The 19,821-nt window shown below is 27.8% G+C and overlaps 1 protein-coding gene across 1 annotated transcript in view; it reads left to right on the top strand.

Annotated features, from left to right (window-relative positions):
- LOC106788462 (sodium channel protein 60E) overlaps nucleotides 1-19,821 on the top strand; it is a 72,579-nt gene that overhangs the window by 26,129 nt on the left and 26,629 nt on the right. Inside the window, exons 3-4 of the mRNA XM_014751731.1 lie at nucleotides 17,479-17,687; nucleotides 19,156-19,376. Of these exons, the coding sequence (XP_014607217.1) occupies nucleotides 17,479-17,687; nucleotides 19,156-19,376 (430 nt within the window). The remainder of the gene's footprint in view (nucleotides 1-17,478; nucleotides 17,688-19,155; nucleotides 19,377-19,821) is intronic.

Genomic DNA, 19,821 nt, shown 5'->3' with positions numbered 1-19,821 from the left:
TCATCTGAAAATATATTGCAACATACTAAACATAACGAATCAAAGGACACACACCATAAATTCATTTTAATCGTAATGCAATATGTTAAAATAAAAATTTTTAGAATGGAAAAGTAACTCATTTTAGTAATAACAATTAAAACATATCGAACCATATTAAACACATCGGATCAAAGGACACACACCATAAATTCAATTTAATCGTAATGCAATATGTTCAAATAAAAATTCTTCTAATGAAAAAATAACTCATTACAGTAAACAAGTATCGTAATATAAAATCGTTTGAAAAACATTATCGTAAAATAAAATATAAACATCCGTAAATATAAATAAATATATGAATATCTAATAATGTTACAATTCACAAAGTATTAAAAAACTCACAACATTTACTGACAAAATCTTATCTTATGATTTTCTTCTAAGTACAAAGATACAAAATTTACTGAAAAAATCTTATCTTATGATTTTCTTCTAAGTACAAAGGTACAAAATTTACTGAAAAACCTAATCTTATGATTTTCTTCATTTTTTACTTCTATGATCGTTTCTTAAACTATAAGTTATGACTTTCTACTTACGCTTGTGAATAATTAGAATAAAATAAGGAATTTATAAAAGAAAAAATAGAGTGTGTGTGAGAGAGAAAGAAAGAAAGAAAGAAAGAGAGAGAGCGTGTCAGTGCGCGACATCGAGCGTTTGCTCGTAGCGTCGCCGTTGGCATAGCCGCGGTGGAAAAATATTGATATTTTATACGCAAGTCCGCGGTTATTACGTCACGTTCTCGTGCCGCATTAAGTATGGCGGTCATGGCAGCATCGAACTACACCTGAACAAAAATAAGAAGAAGAAGAAGAAAAAGAAAAAGAAAAAGAAGAAGAAAAAGTCCAGGAAAAAGAAAGGGGAAAAAAGGGTTTTTTTTCGACAATGCTTTAGCAATTGTTCATCCCCCCTTTCATTCCCCCTTACCCTCCATCCGTCATCCTCATTATCTCTCATTTAATCTCCCTCCCGTTGTTATTTTGTTTTTCTTTTCGCGTCCACCAATTTAAACGCGTATGTTGTTTGAAAAATTAAATAAGAATTTTTTTTGAACAGAAGCTTTTGTATGTGTTATCGTTGACAAATTATATGTTTTTTTTATTCTCCCTGCGATCCCGATGAGGTTACTCTCTCTCTCTCTTTTTTTTTATCTGTTTTAATAATTTATTTATTTATATATTAGTATTAATAATATTTGTTTATCGTCTATCGCAATTTAGATTTGATGACGCAAACGCATCATCAACGAATTTCGAGTCACGATTAGGTCATTGCTAAAGCTCGTTTAATCGCAGGAAAATACACACACACGCACACACACATGTATCAATATATAAATGCACATGCATATACGAATCAACATAACGCATACAAACATATAACTATAGATAGATTGACATACGATTTTAGATATGAACGTGTACAAGTATCCAAGTGGTACACCTACGGTTAACATTAACAGTAGTAGTAGTGGTAATAGTACATATATGTAAATTACGATACTATCAGTACTGGCACGTAGCCAGTAACCGGTGCAATCAGTGAACACACAGGAAGAAAAAGTAAAAAAAAACAAAAAAAAAAGAAACTAGGAAAAAGAAAGTAAAGAAAAGGAAGAGAGAGGGGGTAGAAGGGGGAGGGGTAGAAAAAAAAGATCGGAGACCTAAACTCACCCTTCATCTTTTTCTTTAACAGAGAAAGAGAGTGCACTACTACCACTAGTATCACCACCACCACCAACCACCACCACCAGTGCTACCCACCTACCCCATTCCACTAACTTCTTTTCTACGACACCCCCTCCTCTCCAACCCTCGTACCACCTTACTCGTTTCAAAGCCCCTCAGGCTTGAAACGGCCTTCGTGTCGTATGCCGTGTGTCGGGGATAGAGACTCGAAGGCCCGCCAAAATAATTCCTCGTGAAACGAAACAAAAAAAAAACAAAAAAAGTAACTCACCACGATTTCTATCGCCACCCCTATATCGTCAAGCTATTCCCTTCTTATCCAATTCCTTACCCTAAAATCCCTTAAAATCTTAACCCCTTTCTAAACTTTGTTTTCCTTTCTTTTTTTGTTTGTTTGTTTGTTTATTATTTTATTCTTCGTCAACCAATCTAAACTACAAGCAAAATTCCCTTTCTTTTTTTTTTTTTTTTTATACTTAGAGTATTAAAGAGTGATTATGACTCCTATCCTAGTAACTTTTGTCGTTTCCTTGCCACGCGACTACCAAGAAAAAAAACGGAATTGATGAAAAACACCTCGGGGTGGGACGTTGCGACCCTGAAGTGGATAGGGTTTGAGGGGCTTCGGAAGAGTTGGGTGGGTTGAATAAGGGAGAAAGGGAAAAAAAAGAAGAAACTCTCTTTCGAAATCGTGCTCCCTCATCACGTCGGCTTTTTACATAGCACTAGGCATCATAGTAGTTGCAAATCTAGTGTCGTTTCTTTCTCAAAGCAACGAAAGGATTTTCTCTTCTTCTTTTTCTTTTTGCAGCAAAAGCAGCCCCTTTTCTAAATTTCCTTCTCGCATGTTCGATGATAACTATGTCAAAAATGTGTCTTTTATTCTTCTTTCTTATTTGCCAAACGATTTCAAAGAGTTTGAAGATTTGAAGGGATACATATGATCATTTCAATTTTACACATTTTTATCTTCGTTTATGTATGTCCATTTTTTTTTATTTAGGTTTGTGTTTATTTTTATAATATGGTATATTATTTTTTTTTTTTTATAAATACATTATTAAAGTTTAAACTTAATTTTTGGTTGAAATTAAATTAAGGACTGCATTTATCCGATTCAATATCAAATTAGAATCTTCTCTCTCTCTCTCTCTCTCTCTCTCTCTCTCTCTCTCTCGTGCACATACATTTAAATATTGATTATGAATATACTATACAATAGTATTGATTTATTTAATTATTGCAAATTGAACTCTAAGGAAGGAGGGGGTTGATTTATCAAATCGAAAATATAATTCTACAATTTATAGATTTATCTATAGATCTTTAAGAATCTATATCTACAAAATGTTAATTTATATAATCTTGTATTTAAGTATATAACATAAAGATTATTTATATTTGATCAATAATACACATTTAAATATTTTGTTTGATTTTCAATAGATTCTTACATTTTTTAATATTTTTATTAATGTTATGTTATATTTTATCATTATTTATATATAAAATAGATTTTCCAATTTAGATTTAGATCTTAAAGACATCAGATTATATTTTTTGCATATTATTATTATTATTATTATTATTTAAATAAATATATAATAGATGAAATTCGATGCGATCTAATGCATCAACGGTAGAACGTGGAATCTTCGGGAAAGCCGATTTACATTGTGTGTGCTTTCTCGTAAAATTTCTTTCGAAAAATTTTATGTATCCTACAGAAAGAAAGAAAGAGACAGAGAAAGAGAGAGAAGTTTTATCGATCGGCCTGTTTACTCGAACGAACGGCCCCGAAGCCAGAGATTTATCGACTCATGGCCCGGAGCACATTTTCCACGAATTTCTTGTTTTTCTCCCCTATTTTTTCCCTTATTTTTATACCCTCCTTCTTTTTTTTTTTCTTTATTAACCAGTTGGTATCGACTCGTCCTAAAGAAAACTGGCATAACTTAAATTTTCTTTGAAACAAATCTCGCGGATACATAGGGGACTAACAACACTAACACGAAACACACGTACAACTATACATGTGTGTTGTATATATAAATATACAATACATCTTTATTTGGATGTTTGTTTCTTTCATATTTACGAACAGGTGCAATATCCTCAATCGATTTATCCATCTCTTTTTTATTTATTTATTTTGTTTATTTTTATTTTTAAAGGTGTAATTTTTCTTAGACGAGGGTAACCACAAAATTTTACGAAACGACACGAAAAGAAACGATGCATAAAGGTAGAGGGAGAGAGAGAGAGTGAAATAGAACCAACAGTTGATGTGTTTATGTGTGTGTTTGTATGTTTGTATGAGTTATGTCGATCGATATTTATTGCGAGATGCGTTTTAACTTTGAAAATATTCGATATATTTTAAATGATTGTTAATTAATCGTAGGAAGTATGTATATTGTAATTTAAAAACATGGGGTATAAATTTGATGCACCATTTTGTTTTCGAAATCAACCATAAGACCAGTACTTTGTCTTTTATGAAAGTCGATCAAATTTCTTTTATTTATTCTTATTTATATGACTTTTTTTTTTCTTCTTCCTTATTACGAAAGGTATAATATATGTATAACGTAAATAATATTCATAATAAATAAAATTTATTCTTCTAAATGTCATATAATGAAGAAGAATCGATAGGAGAATTTTAATTGACTTTTATAGAGAACAATGAGCCAATTTAATAGAGGGATTTCGAAGAGGACGGTGCATCGAACTTATATTCTGTGCTTTTAAACTATAATATGCATTTCCTTAGATTAATTAACAATCATTTATGGTATGTCTAATATTTTAATGTATACTATTAATATATATTTAGGATTATTTAAATTAAAATAAAATATATTTGTTATTTTTTTTTTTTTACGTTTCTAATCAGTGATAATTTCGAGTTGAAAATTTGTTCGTTTAATAAAATATCAGATAGGTAATTTTGTTTAATATTCCAAATGTATTAGTAGATACGAAAGGTTTCAAGTTAAACTCATTATAAATATGTTATATTAATATATACTAATTTATATTTCTTTTATTTAAATTTAAATTAATTTCTCTATTTATTTCTATATAAATTTTCTTTATTTTTAACAGATTGTATCAATAATTTTCAAAAAAAAATATCTAATAAGCATAACGATGTACAATTTCAATGTACACTCACATTGTATATATGAATCAATTAATTATTTACCACATGATAATAAATGTTAACATGGAGACCACGTACATTTGTTTTTTATTTCCATTCTCATTAAACTTTGTTGCTTTCATTCGATTTTAATAGTAATATTAAATAATAGTAATTTTTGTTTGTCTATCTGTTGTATTAACGAATAGGGTCAACGTTTCGTCGATCTATCGATCTGTTTTTTTATTTTTTTTCCCTTCTCTTTTTTATTTGTTTATTTTTTATTTTTTATTTCCTTATTAGTTGATTACTTTTTGTCATCATTCAATCTTAATAATAATGTTAAAATAATTTGATTTCATATATTAAAACTTGATTATCGTCATTCTCTCTTTACACACTCTTTCTAATGCACTCATTTATGTATATACATAGATGGATACACGAATCATTAACAAGCGGAATATGTTTAAACGTGGTAGTAATCAACGATGTGAAAAGGGTCGACGTGCCGTCGAGCTTGATGAAGGATTATCGGTCTGTGGTATCATACTTGACGTTACACTTCAATTCGTCACAAGTTTTACTTTCCCCCAACCCCTTTTTTCGCTTCTCTTTCTAATTTCTTTAATTAAAACAAAAAATTACGATACGCGCGTTCATGTAGGATGATGAAAATTAATAATTAAAATTAAAATCAAATCTTCTTTCTTTCATATTTTTTCTATTTCATCATATCAAACAATTTTGATTACATATAACATCATTTCTCTTTTTTCTTTTTTTTTTTTATGAACAATAATCAATAGATTAGTATGTGTGTAAGATTAAACGCGTGTACAATGAAAAGTATTAGAATATTTTTTTCCTGAATTTGATTTCTTTTTTTTTGTTCTTTTCTTTTATTTTTCAACACAAATCACGGGTTTAAATAAAACAGATTTGTTTCTATATATTTGTTGGAGTTTTTTTTTTTTTGTTTTTCCATTCGAAAGGGTTTCAATCTTTTTTTTTTTTTTAAATTTTTTCTTTCTTCCTAGGGATACTTTTATTTCATTTTTATTTATCGCTGATTTTATTGAAACGATATTTCGGTATTTGATATAGGATTCAAACGTAACGTTTAAATGTGTCATGGAGTATGTACCCGAAATGTCAGATTTTTGTAGAGCTAACGGTAAAATCGTGCAAAGCACGAACAAACTTCATAGGCGAAAGCTTCGAAGCTATGCAAAGAATCTCTGCTCTAGCTGGATTTATAAATCTTGTGATATAGGTACCAACCGAAAGCTTTTTTTTTTCTCTCTTTCTCTTTCTCTTTCTCTCTGTGTGTTTCTCTGCGTATGCGTGTGTGCGCGCGCGCGCGCTTGTTTGTGTGTTAGTTTCGCTCGTACTTTTTCGACCCGCTGAACTTTCCAAGAGCACGGAAAACCCAAAGGACTCAACTCTTTCAAAAGCTTTTTTCATAAACTCAACGTCGTAATAACCTACCTCTAACACGCATCATTTCAATTTATGAAAATCTATCTCCTTTAAATATTTCCTTCGATCATCAATAAGCCCTTTTTCTTTTCCATCGTTTAAGACAACTTTTATCTTTGATCTCTTATATTTATATATATTATAATAATATTATTTTGGTTTTTATTCAATAAATATACCTTTTCGTTTTCGATGATAATAAAAAAAAAAAATTTAAAAAAGGTTTATTTTTAATAAATTATAAAAATGGTGGGTGGATACTTTGTAAATTTTATGAATAAAGTAATAAAATTAAATTAAATGTGGTAATATTTAAATTTGTATATTACTTATTGGATTAATATTTTTTTTTTCAATATTTCGTTTGATTTTCGAAAAGATTTTTATATTTTTTTATTGTAGAATATATGTGTGAGTGTAAAAAAAAAAGTAATTTGTTCTCAAGATAAAGAAATAATTTTTAAAATTTTTTACAATTTTGAATTACTATTATTTTGTTTTTACTTTTTAAGATATTTTCTGTTGAGATAAAATTCAAAAAAAAAAAAAACCGAAGAGAACGTTTAGATCTAAAGAAAGAAAAAAAACATTTGTAGGATTCAGAATAATGATGATTATTATTATAAATTAAAATAGGAAAAACATGAAATAGATCGTATAGAGTAGTACGCATTGTTCAAATGGTTTTCAGTGATTCTTTTGATATTTGCGAGTACTCGTGCGGAAACTTGGCGTAATAATTCCCATCTGCCTTTGCAGATTTTCTTTTTTTTTATTCGCGAGCAACGAGACACACTTTTGCTCTTTATTTTCCGTCAATTTCATTTTCCCCGGATTGTACAACGTCATCTTATAATTTACGATCCGATTTTAATCGCAAACGTTTTTTAATCTTTACCTATTTGCTTTTTGTTTTCCTTTTTCTATTATCCAACTAAAAGAATTCTCGTTAAATAATTTTATTAAAATTCGTTGTAATTAAGCTCAAATAATTTCGTCGTTCGTGTACCATAGTTTTTTTTTTATTAAACACGTACGCCTCTCTATTCGTAATATCAATAATTTTCTTTTGTTATTTTCATCTTTAAAAAAAGAAACAAAAAGAAAACAAGATTATATAGTTGCTATGAAAAATATATGATCAGAAAATTGTTAATAAAATATTACGTAATAAAAATAAAACACAAGATACTTTATATTCGGAAAAATATTTTCCTGGATGGTTTTCAATCAGTTGCAAAAATATACGAAGTTGGGTTGAAATGTATTGATTCTTAACAACCATAAAATTTGTTATTTTTAAAATAAAATTGAGCTTGACTGGCAAACAAATTGTTCTATATTGGGCTCAAAACTTTTCAATTCATATAAGAGTTTTAAATAGTTAAATAAAAAAAAAAATGACAGTAAATCTCTCTCTCTCTCTCTCTCTCTCTTTCTTTCTGTCTCGTAGAACGTATGATCTATTTTTATTTTTCGGATAGCCGATATCAAATAGCTTCACTCGATATCATCCCTGTGTCTTTGATCGAACAACATACTATTCCGTTCAGTTTCTAAAAGAAATTCTATACGAACTCTTTTTATGATATATACACATAAGCTTTTCTTAAATTTCTAATATCTATTTATATATTTATGTATATGTATTTGTACCTTTCATATGAGATAAGAATTTTTGAAATGTAACTATAGTATCTTATCGTATATCGAGCATATTGAATATTAAAAATGGTAAAGTTTCTCGTCGAGAAAACAAAAAAATGCAATATTTTCTAAATGTCCATCAAATGTTCTTCGACAATTGAATTTCATATTGAATATTTCGATTTTAAATCGGATTATTGGGTTTACAAAAATTTTTTTTCCTTTTTTCTTTCTATATAGATCATGTAAATAAACTTCGAGTGATCAAACTTGATTGTTTTGATATTGGCAAGTATTCAAGCAAAAATTATTGAGAAACGTTCACTTGGATTTATTTTAAGAGTCAACTTTTTATTCGCAAACGACTAAGGCGTTCGATGAAGTTTATAAAAGAAAATGCTAAAGAAAATAAAAACACTAACTACTTAAGATTCATCAAAGTGAGGAAAGGGAAAATGAAAAAGGGAGAGAGGATATCAAAAAAAAAAAAAAAACAAAATAAGTAAAGTAGGAAATGAACGGCTAGGAAAGCGCAAAGATTTGCTTCTGGTTTCAACGTTTGACGAAAGTTACTTATAAAGAAGTAATGAAAGAAAGAAAAAAAAATTATACAATATAATAAGAAAAAAGAAAATATGCTTGACGAGATATTAAAAAAGAAAAAAAATTATTTATATTTTCATATATATATATATATGTATCTCGAATTCGAACTCGGATTTCAAATTGATGTCGGAGGGTGCATTTATAAAATTCCCGCATGAAGCTACTACCCTTATAAACATGTATACATATAATATAGATAATTTATAAAAAAAAAAGAAATTATGTAACCTCGAATACGATTTATTATTTAGAGAAAAAGGGCTACAGTTTGAGAAGATGATTTTTTATTTATTTATTAAATAATTTATAAATAAAAATAACTAAGGGATTCATTTATAAATCCTCTCAGAAACTATTACCCTTATACATATATAGATACAAATGATACATACATACATAACAAATAAACATGTTTAAATATTCTTAAATTTATTTCAATAAAACACACACTCCTTCTTTCTCCTAATTGTCTCATTATTTTATTATCTACTTCTCGTTGACAACATTTTATAAGCTCGAACATTATTTTTAAGAACCCCAAAGCATTCTATTCGAAATTAATCACACACAACTCTCGATATAATCTATAGTATTTTTAAGTTGAGTCTTTTATTGGTACATACAAGTATATGTTATGATCATTGTATATATCTTGAAAAAACCTTGACAAAATAACATTAAATAAAACTTCTTCAACTCGACCATCACTCTAACACACACACAAATTTTTAAATGTTTTTTCGTTTGATATAATACATACAATGTCCGCAGTAATATATTGACCATATAATATATACACAAACTATGTATTGTATATACGTGTTTCTTCTTCTTCTTCTTATTAGTTTTCAAAAGATCATATTCTTTCTTTTATTTATTTATTTTTTGTATTTTTTCTCATTTTATATTAAGACAGTCTTTTATTTTCATCGTTGATGTTTCCAACGGTAGGAGCTTTGATTCCCAGTAAACAAGGTCAGTGTATGATCTGTCAGTAGATTGAAACTGTACTTGCAACTAGGCTGGACGTTAAGTAGGCTGGACATTGGCCAGCATTTACTCTTTCTCCCTCTATCAACCCTCAATTCTCTTTCTTTCTCTCTTGCTTGCTAGTTCAATCTCATTGGATCAACTATTCATACACTATAATAGGAAGCCAACTTTCTTTACAATTTTCATCCTTCAAATGCAAACTTTACATACGATTCCTTTTGTTACTGACGTTTCTGCAAATTATTTTGATCATTTCGAACCATCTCGAACATGTGTTTCTAATCATCTGTTTGGTTAAATTGATATATACATGAAATGTATTTTTATGATTATTTTATTTTGTTTTATTTTGTGCATAAATTTGTACCTTTTATTAACAGAAATTGATTGTAATCGTATTATATAATATAATACTTGTAACATAATATTTTTTTTTACAAATAATATAGATTATCTTGAATAGATGGAAATATGTTTTAAATATTTAGAGCGAAAATTTGATTTACCGATAAAAAAATATAAAACAGGTGGAAATGATTTTCACGAATTTTCTTTGCATTCAATGATGTGTTATAAATTTCTAGGTCATATGTATACATGCATGTGCATGCACAAACCTATACACATATGTATGGATATGTTACACTGATTTCCATATCGTCCTATAGAACAGATTCACAATTGATCTCGGTTTAAATTTATGATGTCAATACGTGTTTCATGTTTATACTTAACTTACATTGTTTTTATGTATTACTTATATTATGTGTACGGTTATAAACAGTGTTCACAGCAAAAAATTAAATTTAAAATAAATAATATTAATTATTAAGAATTAGTCAAAATTATTTTAATCTAATTTTAATAATTATTACGTTGACCAATAAATTTATGGAGTTTCTTCATCTGATAATTATTAGAAACAACGATTTCTAAATTGACGTCATTCGAATAGGGTGATTAAGAGGGTGAATAATTGAGGGTAGTTCCTTCTATGATTATCATCAATTAAATATTTCATTTATAAATTTGTAAACCATGATTTTCTCTAATTGGGTCTTTAAACGAACATAGATTACTTCCTTTTTGTTTGTACAATAACAACCTGTCTGGATATATCTTCCATATACGACAAGTCACAGGAGTATTCGTAATCCCTGCTGTCAATTTCAAACAATCGATATTTGTTTTTGCTGCAATGTTCCAAAATTCTTCTACATAGAGAAACATATTTTATGATAATTAAAATTTTTTTAATTGATGAATTTGAAGAGGAGTATAATTATTGTAAGAAAAGTAAAATTGATCTCATTAAATTATGCATAATCTTCTTAAAAGTATTATAAGAAAAAAAAAAAAGGAGAGTCAATTAAATATTATTTACAAAAATATTAATATAGTATTTTTTTATTATATATTATTTAATTACGAATACTCTTGTGAGACTATATATATATAATTTTCTTATTATTTATGTCGAATTATATTTCTCTATAGATAAAATGTTCTTTTGCAATAAAATTTATTTCAATTAGAATTCAATTTATGTCATTGCATTAAAATCAAATATCAATTGTTTTAATTTCACAATGGAGGTACGAATATTCCTGCAATTCGCAGTTTATTTCACAAACTATTATTTTTGATTACTCTGTATAGTAATCGTACATATATATACAATTCTCGTGTTAAATTAATATAGAAGTAGAATAGTATGTGTTGATCCCATCTTGGCAAGGAACGCTCGTGTGGAATCGTAATAAAGACGCTTATTATCATTATCAAGGTCATTATTATCATATCCTTATTATATGTCTTAGTCATGCTCTAATTTTAATAAATATTTGGAGAAAATTCATGGGGTAAGGAATTATAGATCTAAACGATTATTACGAATAATAAATTCTAAGATACTAATTTAATCATGTATTTGTTTGAGTTATAGTTATATCTAAAAAAAACTTGAGAAGGGGTGGCATACTTTATATATTTTATATATATACAAAATCTCTTATTACACAAATCCTTCAAAGAAACAAATTTTTATTTCAGATAATAAAATTGTTTTCTTCTTTGATTTTTTTTATTATTTGTTTATATATATACTAAAAAATTAAGCGCAACACATTGTCGTGTGATCTTCAAAATATAAGCTTATATTTTAGGTAATAAAATTCGTACACATCGTTTTGTTTTATTTGAATTTCTTTTTTTTATTTTTTCTGGCAAAGTTCCATCTGGTGCCGAATAATAAATTTACTTTACGGTAATTATGACCATTTGGTCACAGATGTAAAAACGTTATATTGAGTCTTAATTTGTGTATTCGAGTATTTCATTTTTTGTTGACTTTGTTTTTAGTTAATATACTGAAGGGTTGTTAAGTATAATATATATTTGACTTATAAATGTTTTTCAAACTCTGTTTTTCTTTTTTAACAAATTTACTCTCTTATAAAAATTGTTACAATTATTATTAATAAAAATAATGTGTAACCCAGTATAGTAAAAATAAACAATCCTAATGAACAATCATATTAATGATTAAATTATTTTGATAAATTGTTATATATCACTGACGTAAAAAGTCAAAACAAAGAATAATCCAGTGTTTTCGTTTATTGGCGAATTAACGTGTGTTCCCCACTTTTTATTTCTGATTCGAACAAGTTGGTGTAACACGACGAGTTACGGTGAAAACGAATAAAAGCAAGGTAAGGGGAAGATAAGGGTGAACTGCTACCCCCTGTCTTCTTTCCTTTTCTCTCCTTTTTTCTTTTTTTCTTTTCTTCGTCGTGAGTAAAGAGAGAAAAAGAATAAGAAAAAGATAAAAAGAGAGGGATATAGAAATAGGTCAACCCCTTGAGCGTGGCGACGACTAGGACGACGACGATGACGACGAGGAGGACTGTCATGGCGACTGTGGCGTCGTCGTCGTCGTTTCTCAAAACGATGGAAATTCAAAGGCTTTAAAGCAGAGGGAGAAAATAGGTCGGTCCTCTCACCGCCCCTAACCATATACTATATGTTACATAGACATCTGTATCGTATAAGAAAGAGAGAGAGAGAGAGAGAGAGAGAGAGATAAATCGTATGGGTATTTTATTTTCTTATGATTTAGTTAAAAAAAAAAAAAAAAAAAAAAACAAGGAAATTATTTTCATCGATAACCCACGACGCTTTAGTTTTGTTTTTGTAATTTTTCCTTATTTTTTTTTTTTTTTATATATATATTTGAATTTTTTTCATATTAATTCATAGATTTTTCGTGATCTCTAAAGGGTTAGGGAAAGCTAGCAATACCTGGCGGTTCAGTGAATGCCTATTCGATTGAGCGTCGTTGAATTATCATTATATCAATCATTATATCATTATAATATATATATAATAATATTATTATATCAATAATTATATCATTGTATATATAATCATTATATCATTATATTATTTGGCACTTGAAAATCATTATATCAATCATTATATCATTATAATATATAATTATTATATCATTATATTATTTGGCACTCGAAAATCATTATATCGATCATTATAATATATATATATAATATCATTATATCAATAATTATATCATTATATCATTTGGCACTGCAAAAAGTTCACGTTCGCTTTTTATAATAGGTACACTTTTAATAGATACTAACGCATACACATATTCTTCGATATTTTATATTTATATCCTGCTCTAATCCTCATCCCTCTCCTTCCTCCTAATTCTAATTTTATTTTCTTATAAATATATATCGCACAATTAAATATTTATCTTAAAAATTTAAAAACCACGACGTTCACATTACATACACATTAGTAGTATACATTTAATACTTTTCTCTATTTTATCTTTTAATATCTTTTCTCTTCTATATATTTCTTTATTTTTCTTTTTAACACACACACACACACACACACACACACACAGATACATACGCCTTCGATATTTTCTAGTTTTCTTTCTTCGATCTTTATACCACACTATTCCTATTGTTTTTCTTTTATATATATATTGATATATATATGTATACATTTTTTTTCATTCATTTTTATATCTCGAAAAGAAAATATGTACTCTCACCTTTCAACGTTTAGAGATATTTCACCGCTTTTCGAATAACCTACCACGAGCGGCAACGGGTTCCTGAAAGGAATTCACCAAAAAGAGCAGTGACTTTGTTTTCTTTCACTCTCTCACTCACTCTCTCTCTCTCTCTTTCTTTCTTTTTGTTTCTCTTCGTTCTGGATCGGACGGATCCTTCTTTTTCTTGGTACTTATCCGACGTTACTAACGCACGAGTTCTTCCTTTATCTCTATCTCCATCTCATTCTCTTTTCCTTTATCTATCTATCCATCTATCTTTCACCCCCATCCCAAACACCCCAATTCCAACCCCCTGCATCTTCGTATCCGCACCACCCCCAACCGCCACCACCTGCATTCCCAACCAAGGTGTTTGTTTCTTTCTTCTTCTTACCTCCCCCTCCCCCTCTCCCCACCACTCTTTCTCGTCCTATCTCTATCTCTCATTTTATTTGTCTTTTCATTTCGGGTTTTTTTTTCTTCTTCTTCCCCTCTTTCCTTCCCTTCATTCTTTTTCTTCTCCATTCATTTCTATTCTTTTTTTTTTTTTTATTTTTCTTTTTTTTTTATTATTATTATTCTTCTCATTTCCTTTTCTTTTCGTTTCTTATTTCAACGACTAGCAAAGATGAGGAAGACAACAAGAGACTTTGCAATTAATCGGAGACCCTGGTCTTTCGTAATTAAGAAACTTCGTCTTGTTTGTCCTTACGTATATCACGTTAAAGTATTTAGAATGAAACATGGGATTACTTTAATTCTCGAGCGTGACTGAATTTATCCTTTTCTTTATTTCTTCCTTTCTTTTTTTTTCTTTTTTTTTTTTTTTTTCATCTATCTGTCTATTTGTCTTTCTTTCACTTTCTATTTATCTGTGCATTTGTTTTAAATCTCGTTTTGATAGATTCGAATAAATGAAATTTTATTACGAAAAAGAACAATATGATTGGTAAAAATAAAAAAAAAAAAATAAAAGCAAGATTTGCGATGCTCGTGAACACCGCATAATTTAACAAATGACACAAAGCTAATTGGAAAGGTTTTTAATTTGAACATTTGGATTGCTAAAAAGATTTTTGTCGATGAAAACAATTCATGCAATTGCGGATAAAAATGGAAATATAATTTGGCAAATTGGCAATCGTGATATCTGTAAGAAACTAAACGTTTCCTATTATAATAAACAATTTGAGAAATCTATTGGAAAAGATTTGATAGAAATTTATGAACAATAACTCGATTCACACATTTAACATTCACAAATACGAAAATATAATATTCGATCCGATATATATATATAACGTTAAATAATAATATCATTTTACATTTGAATTTGTGAATTTATATATTTGAATATAAATATATGAATACGCATATAAACACGTATAATATTTCTATTTTTCTCTTTAACTTAATTTAAACCCAATGTACGTTCCAATAACACTGTTTAGAGTTAAACTGACGACAAGAGAATAAAAACCGAGATGGAGAGATAAAGTTTATGGTATTCAAGTCATCCCTCTCCCTCCTCTCTCTTTCTTACTCACACATATACATTTTTATCACACTCTTTCTCTCTTTCTCTCTCTCTCTCTTTCTTTTACCTTCATCTTTGTTACGTGTCAGCTCTTGGCGACGACGACGTCTCGAAGTCACCCAGCTAGCTCTATTTCTCTTTTCTTTTCTTTTCTTGTCTTATTCTTTTCTCTACTCAAGACCTAAAGAGTAAGAAAGAGAGAGAGAGAGAGAGAGAGAGAGAGAGGGAGAGAGAGTAGTATTACTTTCAAGACTTTTAGTATGACACCCTCGCGTTGCTGCTACAAACACTTGCCCTCCATTTCGCTTCTCTAGAATCTACATCACGTCGGAAGGGGTGTGTTTCCTACCGTCGTGGATTTGGATCGGCTTCAGGGGTGTGTTGGATAGGATAAGAAGGAGTGAAACGTGACCGTATTACTCGGAAAAATAGTATGACGAACTTTTAAATGCTAGTTACACATTTTACTTTATCTTTCAACATTGTCATTTATTTTTATCTCCTTTTGTTTATCCAATTTTAAATTTACTAATAAATAATTGGAAGGTTATGAATATTTAGGCTAACAAACACTAGTCTAGATTGAAACAGTTTTGTTGAGGAACTTAAATAATAACGATCAATTTAACGAAGTTTAGATGTTTTGTGTTTTGAATATTAATAATAAAAAGAAAAATGTATGTCTACTCAATGAAAAAAGACGCTGAACTGTAAAGATTAAGGTAACATGTAAAAAATTATTTATTCATGTATGTCGTAATATAAGAAATAATAATAAAATAAAATTTCTAGTTGCTGAAGAAGTCCCAATAAAGGGACGAAACGTCCAACTAGATCAAACATAGTTCTACTTCTTTCATGTCCAAGTTCCCTGTTAAATTTCATCATTAAAAAAAGTTATGAATAACAATTATGATGATAATGATGATGATGATTATTAAAATTACGTCGAATATATTTATGAATACAATAATTAAGAGGAAACATTTCAGTTTTATTAATGAAATATTTTTAATTGTCTAATCGAGATTACAAAGATCAAGATAATATCTAATTGATATTTTATTATGCAAAAATTAAGAGAATACATTTTTAATTTAATAATGAATATTTTCTTTTTTTTTTTTAATAAAAAAATTCACATTCATCGTATAAATCTTATAATTTAAAGTATTAATCAAAATAAAAATAATTAATTTGTAAATTAAAAGAATTATCAAGGAAAAATATATAAGTATGTTTATATATAAAGGAAGCTTAAAGAGAAGGTCTTATTTCTATTTTCATGTTTCTCGTTGAAGCGTTGGACTGTAAACCATTTTCAACTAATATTACTATGAGCGACTTTGTACTGGTGTACGAGGAAGACGAAGAAGCTCGAGTTTACGGAAAACTTATCTACATATATAAGCATACACATATGCATGTATATATATATATATACATGCACACGTATGCATAAATATATATGCATACGTCGTAAAATTATATTTACGAGGAGAAGTCAATTTTATATCTCACTGTTTTATTTATCTTCGTAAAAATAAAACAAAAAGAGTAAGAGAGAGAGAGAGAGAGAGAGAGATGAAGAGAAAAGAAAAAAAGAGATCATTTTAAATAATTTATTATTTATTAAACTATATATCATTATTTATACGCAAATATGTGTGAATTTTGTTATTTTAAGCTGAGTTATACCTTCTTGACGTCAAAGAAAACTCCTGACGCTACTTAAAAGTTGCGTCAAAAGAAAACTTTTCTTAATACGTGTTAGTTTCTCCAAATGCCAATTCCTGGTGTTAACCACTTAAATATAAATACGATACACATTTATTATACTTACATTCATTTTACACTCGTTAAGTTCGAAAATAAATGATTTATTAATGAACAAACACTAACATCGTTTGAGTTTGAATTCGTTTTTAACTAATAATAAGTGTAAATACAGTATATTTTGAGTATAATTTAATGTGCATACTTATTTAAAAATTGTACAAATTGCATATCGTAATCTCTGGACAGATTAACATATACTCATATAGAAATATAAATGTATGGTAGTGTAGGAAATAAAATAAAATGATGATTGATAAAAGTATGAACTAATTTATGGTACATTTGGCTTTATGTATTCATTATTATTTATTTTTATTTACAAATATATGTATATATAATATTATATTAAATATTTATATGTTTTTAATATCTTCTTCTTCTTTTTTTTTTTCTTCTATAGACTTTCTGCGTGGTGTCGAAGAGATTTCGAAAAAATTACATCCATAGGTTCACTGCAACCAATAGTTGGTTTCTATTTTCCCCGTGGAATCCTATAAGACGGTGCTGCATCTTCCTGAGTACTAATCAGTACTTCGATTACATGGTCATGGCTACTATACTACTTAATTGCGTCTTCCTGGCCATGACCGAAACCGTCGAAGAAGCCGAGTAAGTATTATTTTTCAATTTTATTAGATTTTTTCCTTTAGAATAAATTATGCTTTACAAAATATATTAAGTTGGTTAATAAATACGTGCAAATTTTGCCGTATAATTTAATAAATATACATATAATGTAATGCTGTAAATAGTGCATCTTTGTAATTTCTTTGAGAAGTTTTGGTAAATATTTTTTATACTAAAAGTGAATAAAATTTAATGTAACTTATATTAAATTAAAGTACACTCCTTTGTCTACGCGCAGAATACTATATCGAGTTATAAAATATATATTATTATTGGTCTGAAAAATAATTTCAAACGAGATCAAGTCATATCGTTTGATGATGCACCAATGAATGAAAGAAAGAAAGATAGAAGGAAAAGAGAAAGAGTTTTTTAATGTTAACTTTTGCAAACATTTGTTCCAAAGGTTAACTTCTTTTATTTTTTTTCTTTTTTCTTTTTTTTTGATAAAATACACGCGTCTATCCGTAGGGTTTCTTTTGTATGCCGATCATACTTTTGTAAAACTGTCTTCTCTATCAAAAACGTCTGTCTCCATTTGAAAAGAACGTTAAGCGTTAAATCGTACTTTCTCTTCTTTATCTTTCTCTTTTTCGAGAACGAAATTTCAAATACTTTTTGAAGAAGAACAATTTCACCTTTTCACAGCTTTCGTAGCTCGCTTTATTCTGATGAACTCATGTTTCTTATTAGCATGTACTTATCGTTTTTGGTTTTAAAAGTTATCCACACAAAAGTATATATTATACTTTCTTCAGTTATGTGATATTTGATAGGAAACTATTATACTTATGATTTATACTTTCGTTGATATATTTTATATTCATCGAGATTTTTCTTTAACTCATTTTGTATCATCGTTATTCAACATTTTTATAGTATTATTTTTATTATTATTATTCATATTATTTTATACTTTCGTTGATATATTTTATATTCATCGAGATTTTTCTTTAACTCATTTTGTATCATCGTTATTCAACATTTTTATAGTATTATTTTTATTATTATTATTCATATTATATGTATTAAAATTCTTAATGATTAAGTTTAATTAAATACATGTACTTTAATTTTTTTAGAAAAAATGAAAACTCATTAAAATATTGTAATCTCATCAATAATATACTTCTAATCACTGTCATCAAATTTGTATCAAAATATTGCATCGAAAACTTGTCATTTTTATAATAACATTTTATTCATATCATAATCATTAATGTTTCCTACATTGTCAAAAACCACTGGGTATTGTGGCCTATGCCTAGGACAAGCTCACATTCCCTGAAAGTCCTACTTTCTCTATAACATTTATACTAACATCATTGTAATCATAATCATCAAATTTGTATGAAAATATTTTACAATAAAATTACTTAAAAACGTATTTTTGTATTTTTATAAAAAATAAACGCATAATTTAATTTACTTTTGTTTATTATTTTGACAGATATATCTTCCTAGCCATATACACGGCGGAAATGGTGATAAAATCAATAGCTAAAGGATTTATATTGAACAAGTACACCTACCTACGAAATCCCTGGAATTGGTTGGATTTTGTGGTGATAACTAGCGGTTACGCAACAATCGGTATGGACGTTGGAAATTTGGCTGGCCTTAGGACATTCAGGGTGTTGAGAGCATTTAAGACTGTATCCATTATGCCAGGTAGGTAAGATTACTATTATTTATAAAATAATTTTTTTATAACATAAGAACAATTTTCGCAGATAAACAAAAATTTATTTTACATAACAAAATATCACTTTCCTATTTTTTAAATTCATTTTCAAAATTTTTTACATTAACTCGTATAGTAATAACAAATTTAATTTTTTTGTATCATTAATTACAAACAAGTTTGTTTTAAGTTAATTTTTTTTTTTAAATTAATTTTCTTTACAAATTTTCTGAAAGTTTACTAGAATATATTTTAAATGTATACAAAAAATTGTTACCTAATTACAAAGTAATTAAATAATTTTGTAAAACAATTATTTCATTTTCGAGATTACATAATTCGAATTTTGTTTGTACAAATGTGTAAACAAAATTACAATATAATTTATAAAAATTGTAAAAGTATTTGAAAGAAATATAATACATGTTTATA

Source organism: Polistes canadensis, unplaced genomic scaffold (genome assembly GCF_001313835.1).
Source record: "Polistes canadensis isolate GaletaPanama2010 unplaced genomic scaffold, ASM131383v1 scaffold_140, whole genome shotgun sequence".
Lineage (NCBI taxonomy): Eukaryota > Metazoa > Arthropoda > Insecta > Hymenoptera > Vespidae > Polistes > Polistes canadensis.
This window is presented reverse-complemented; position numbering and strand designations above follow the sequence as displayed.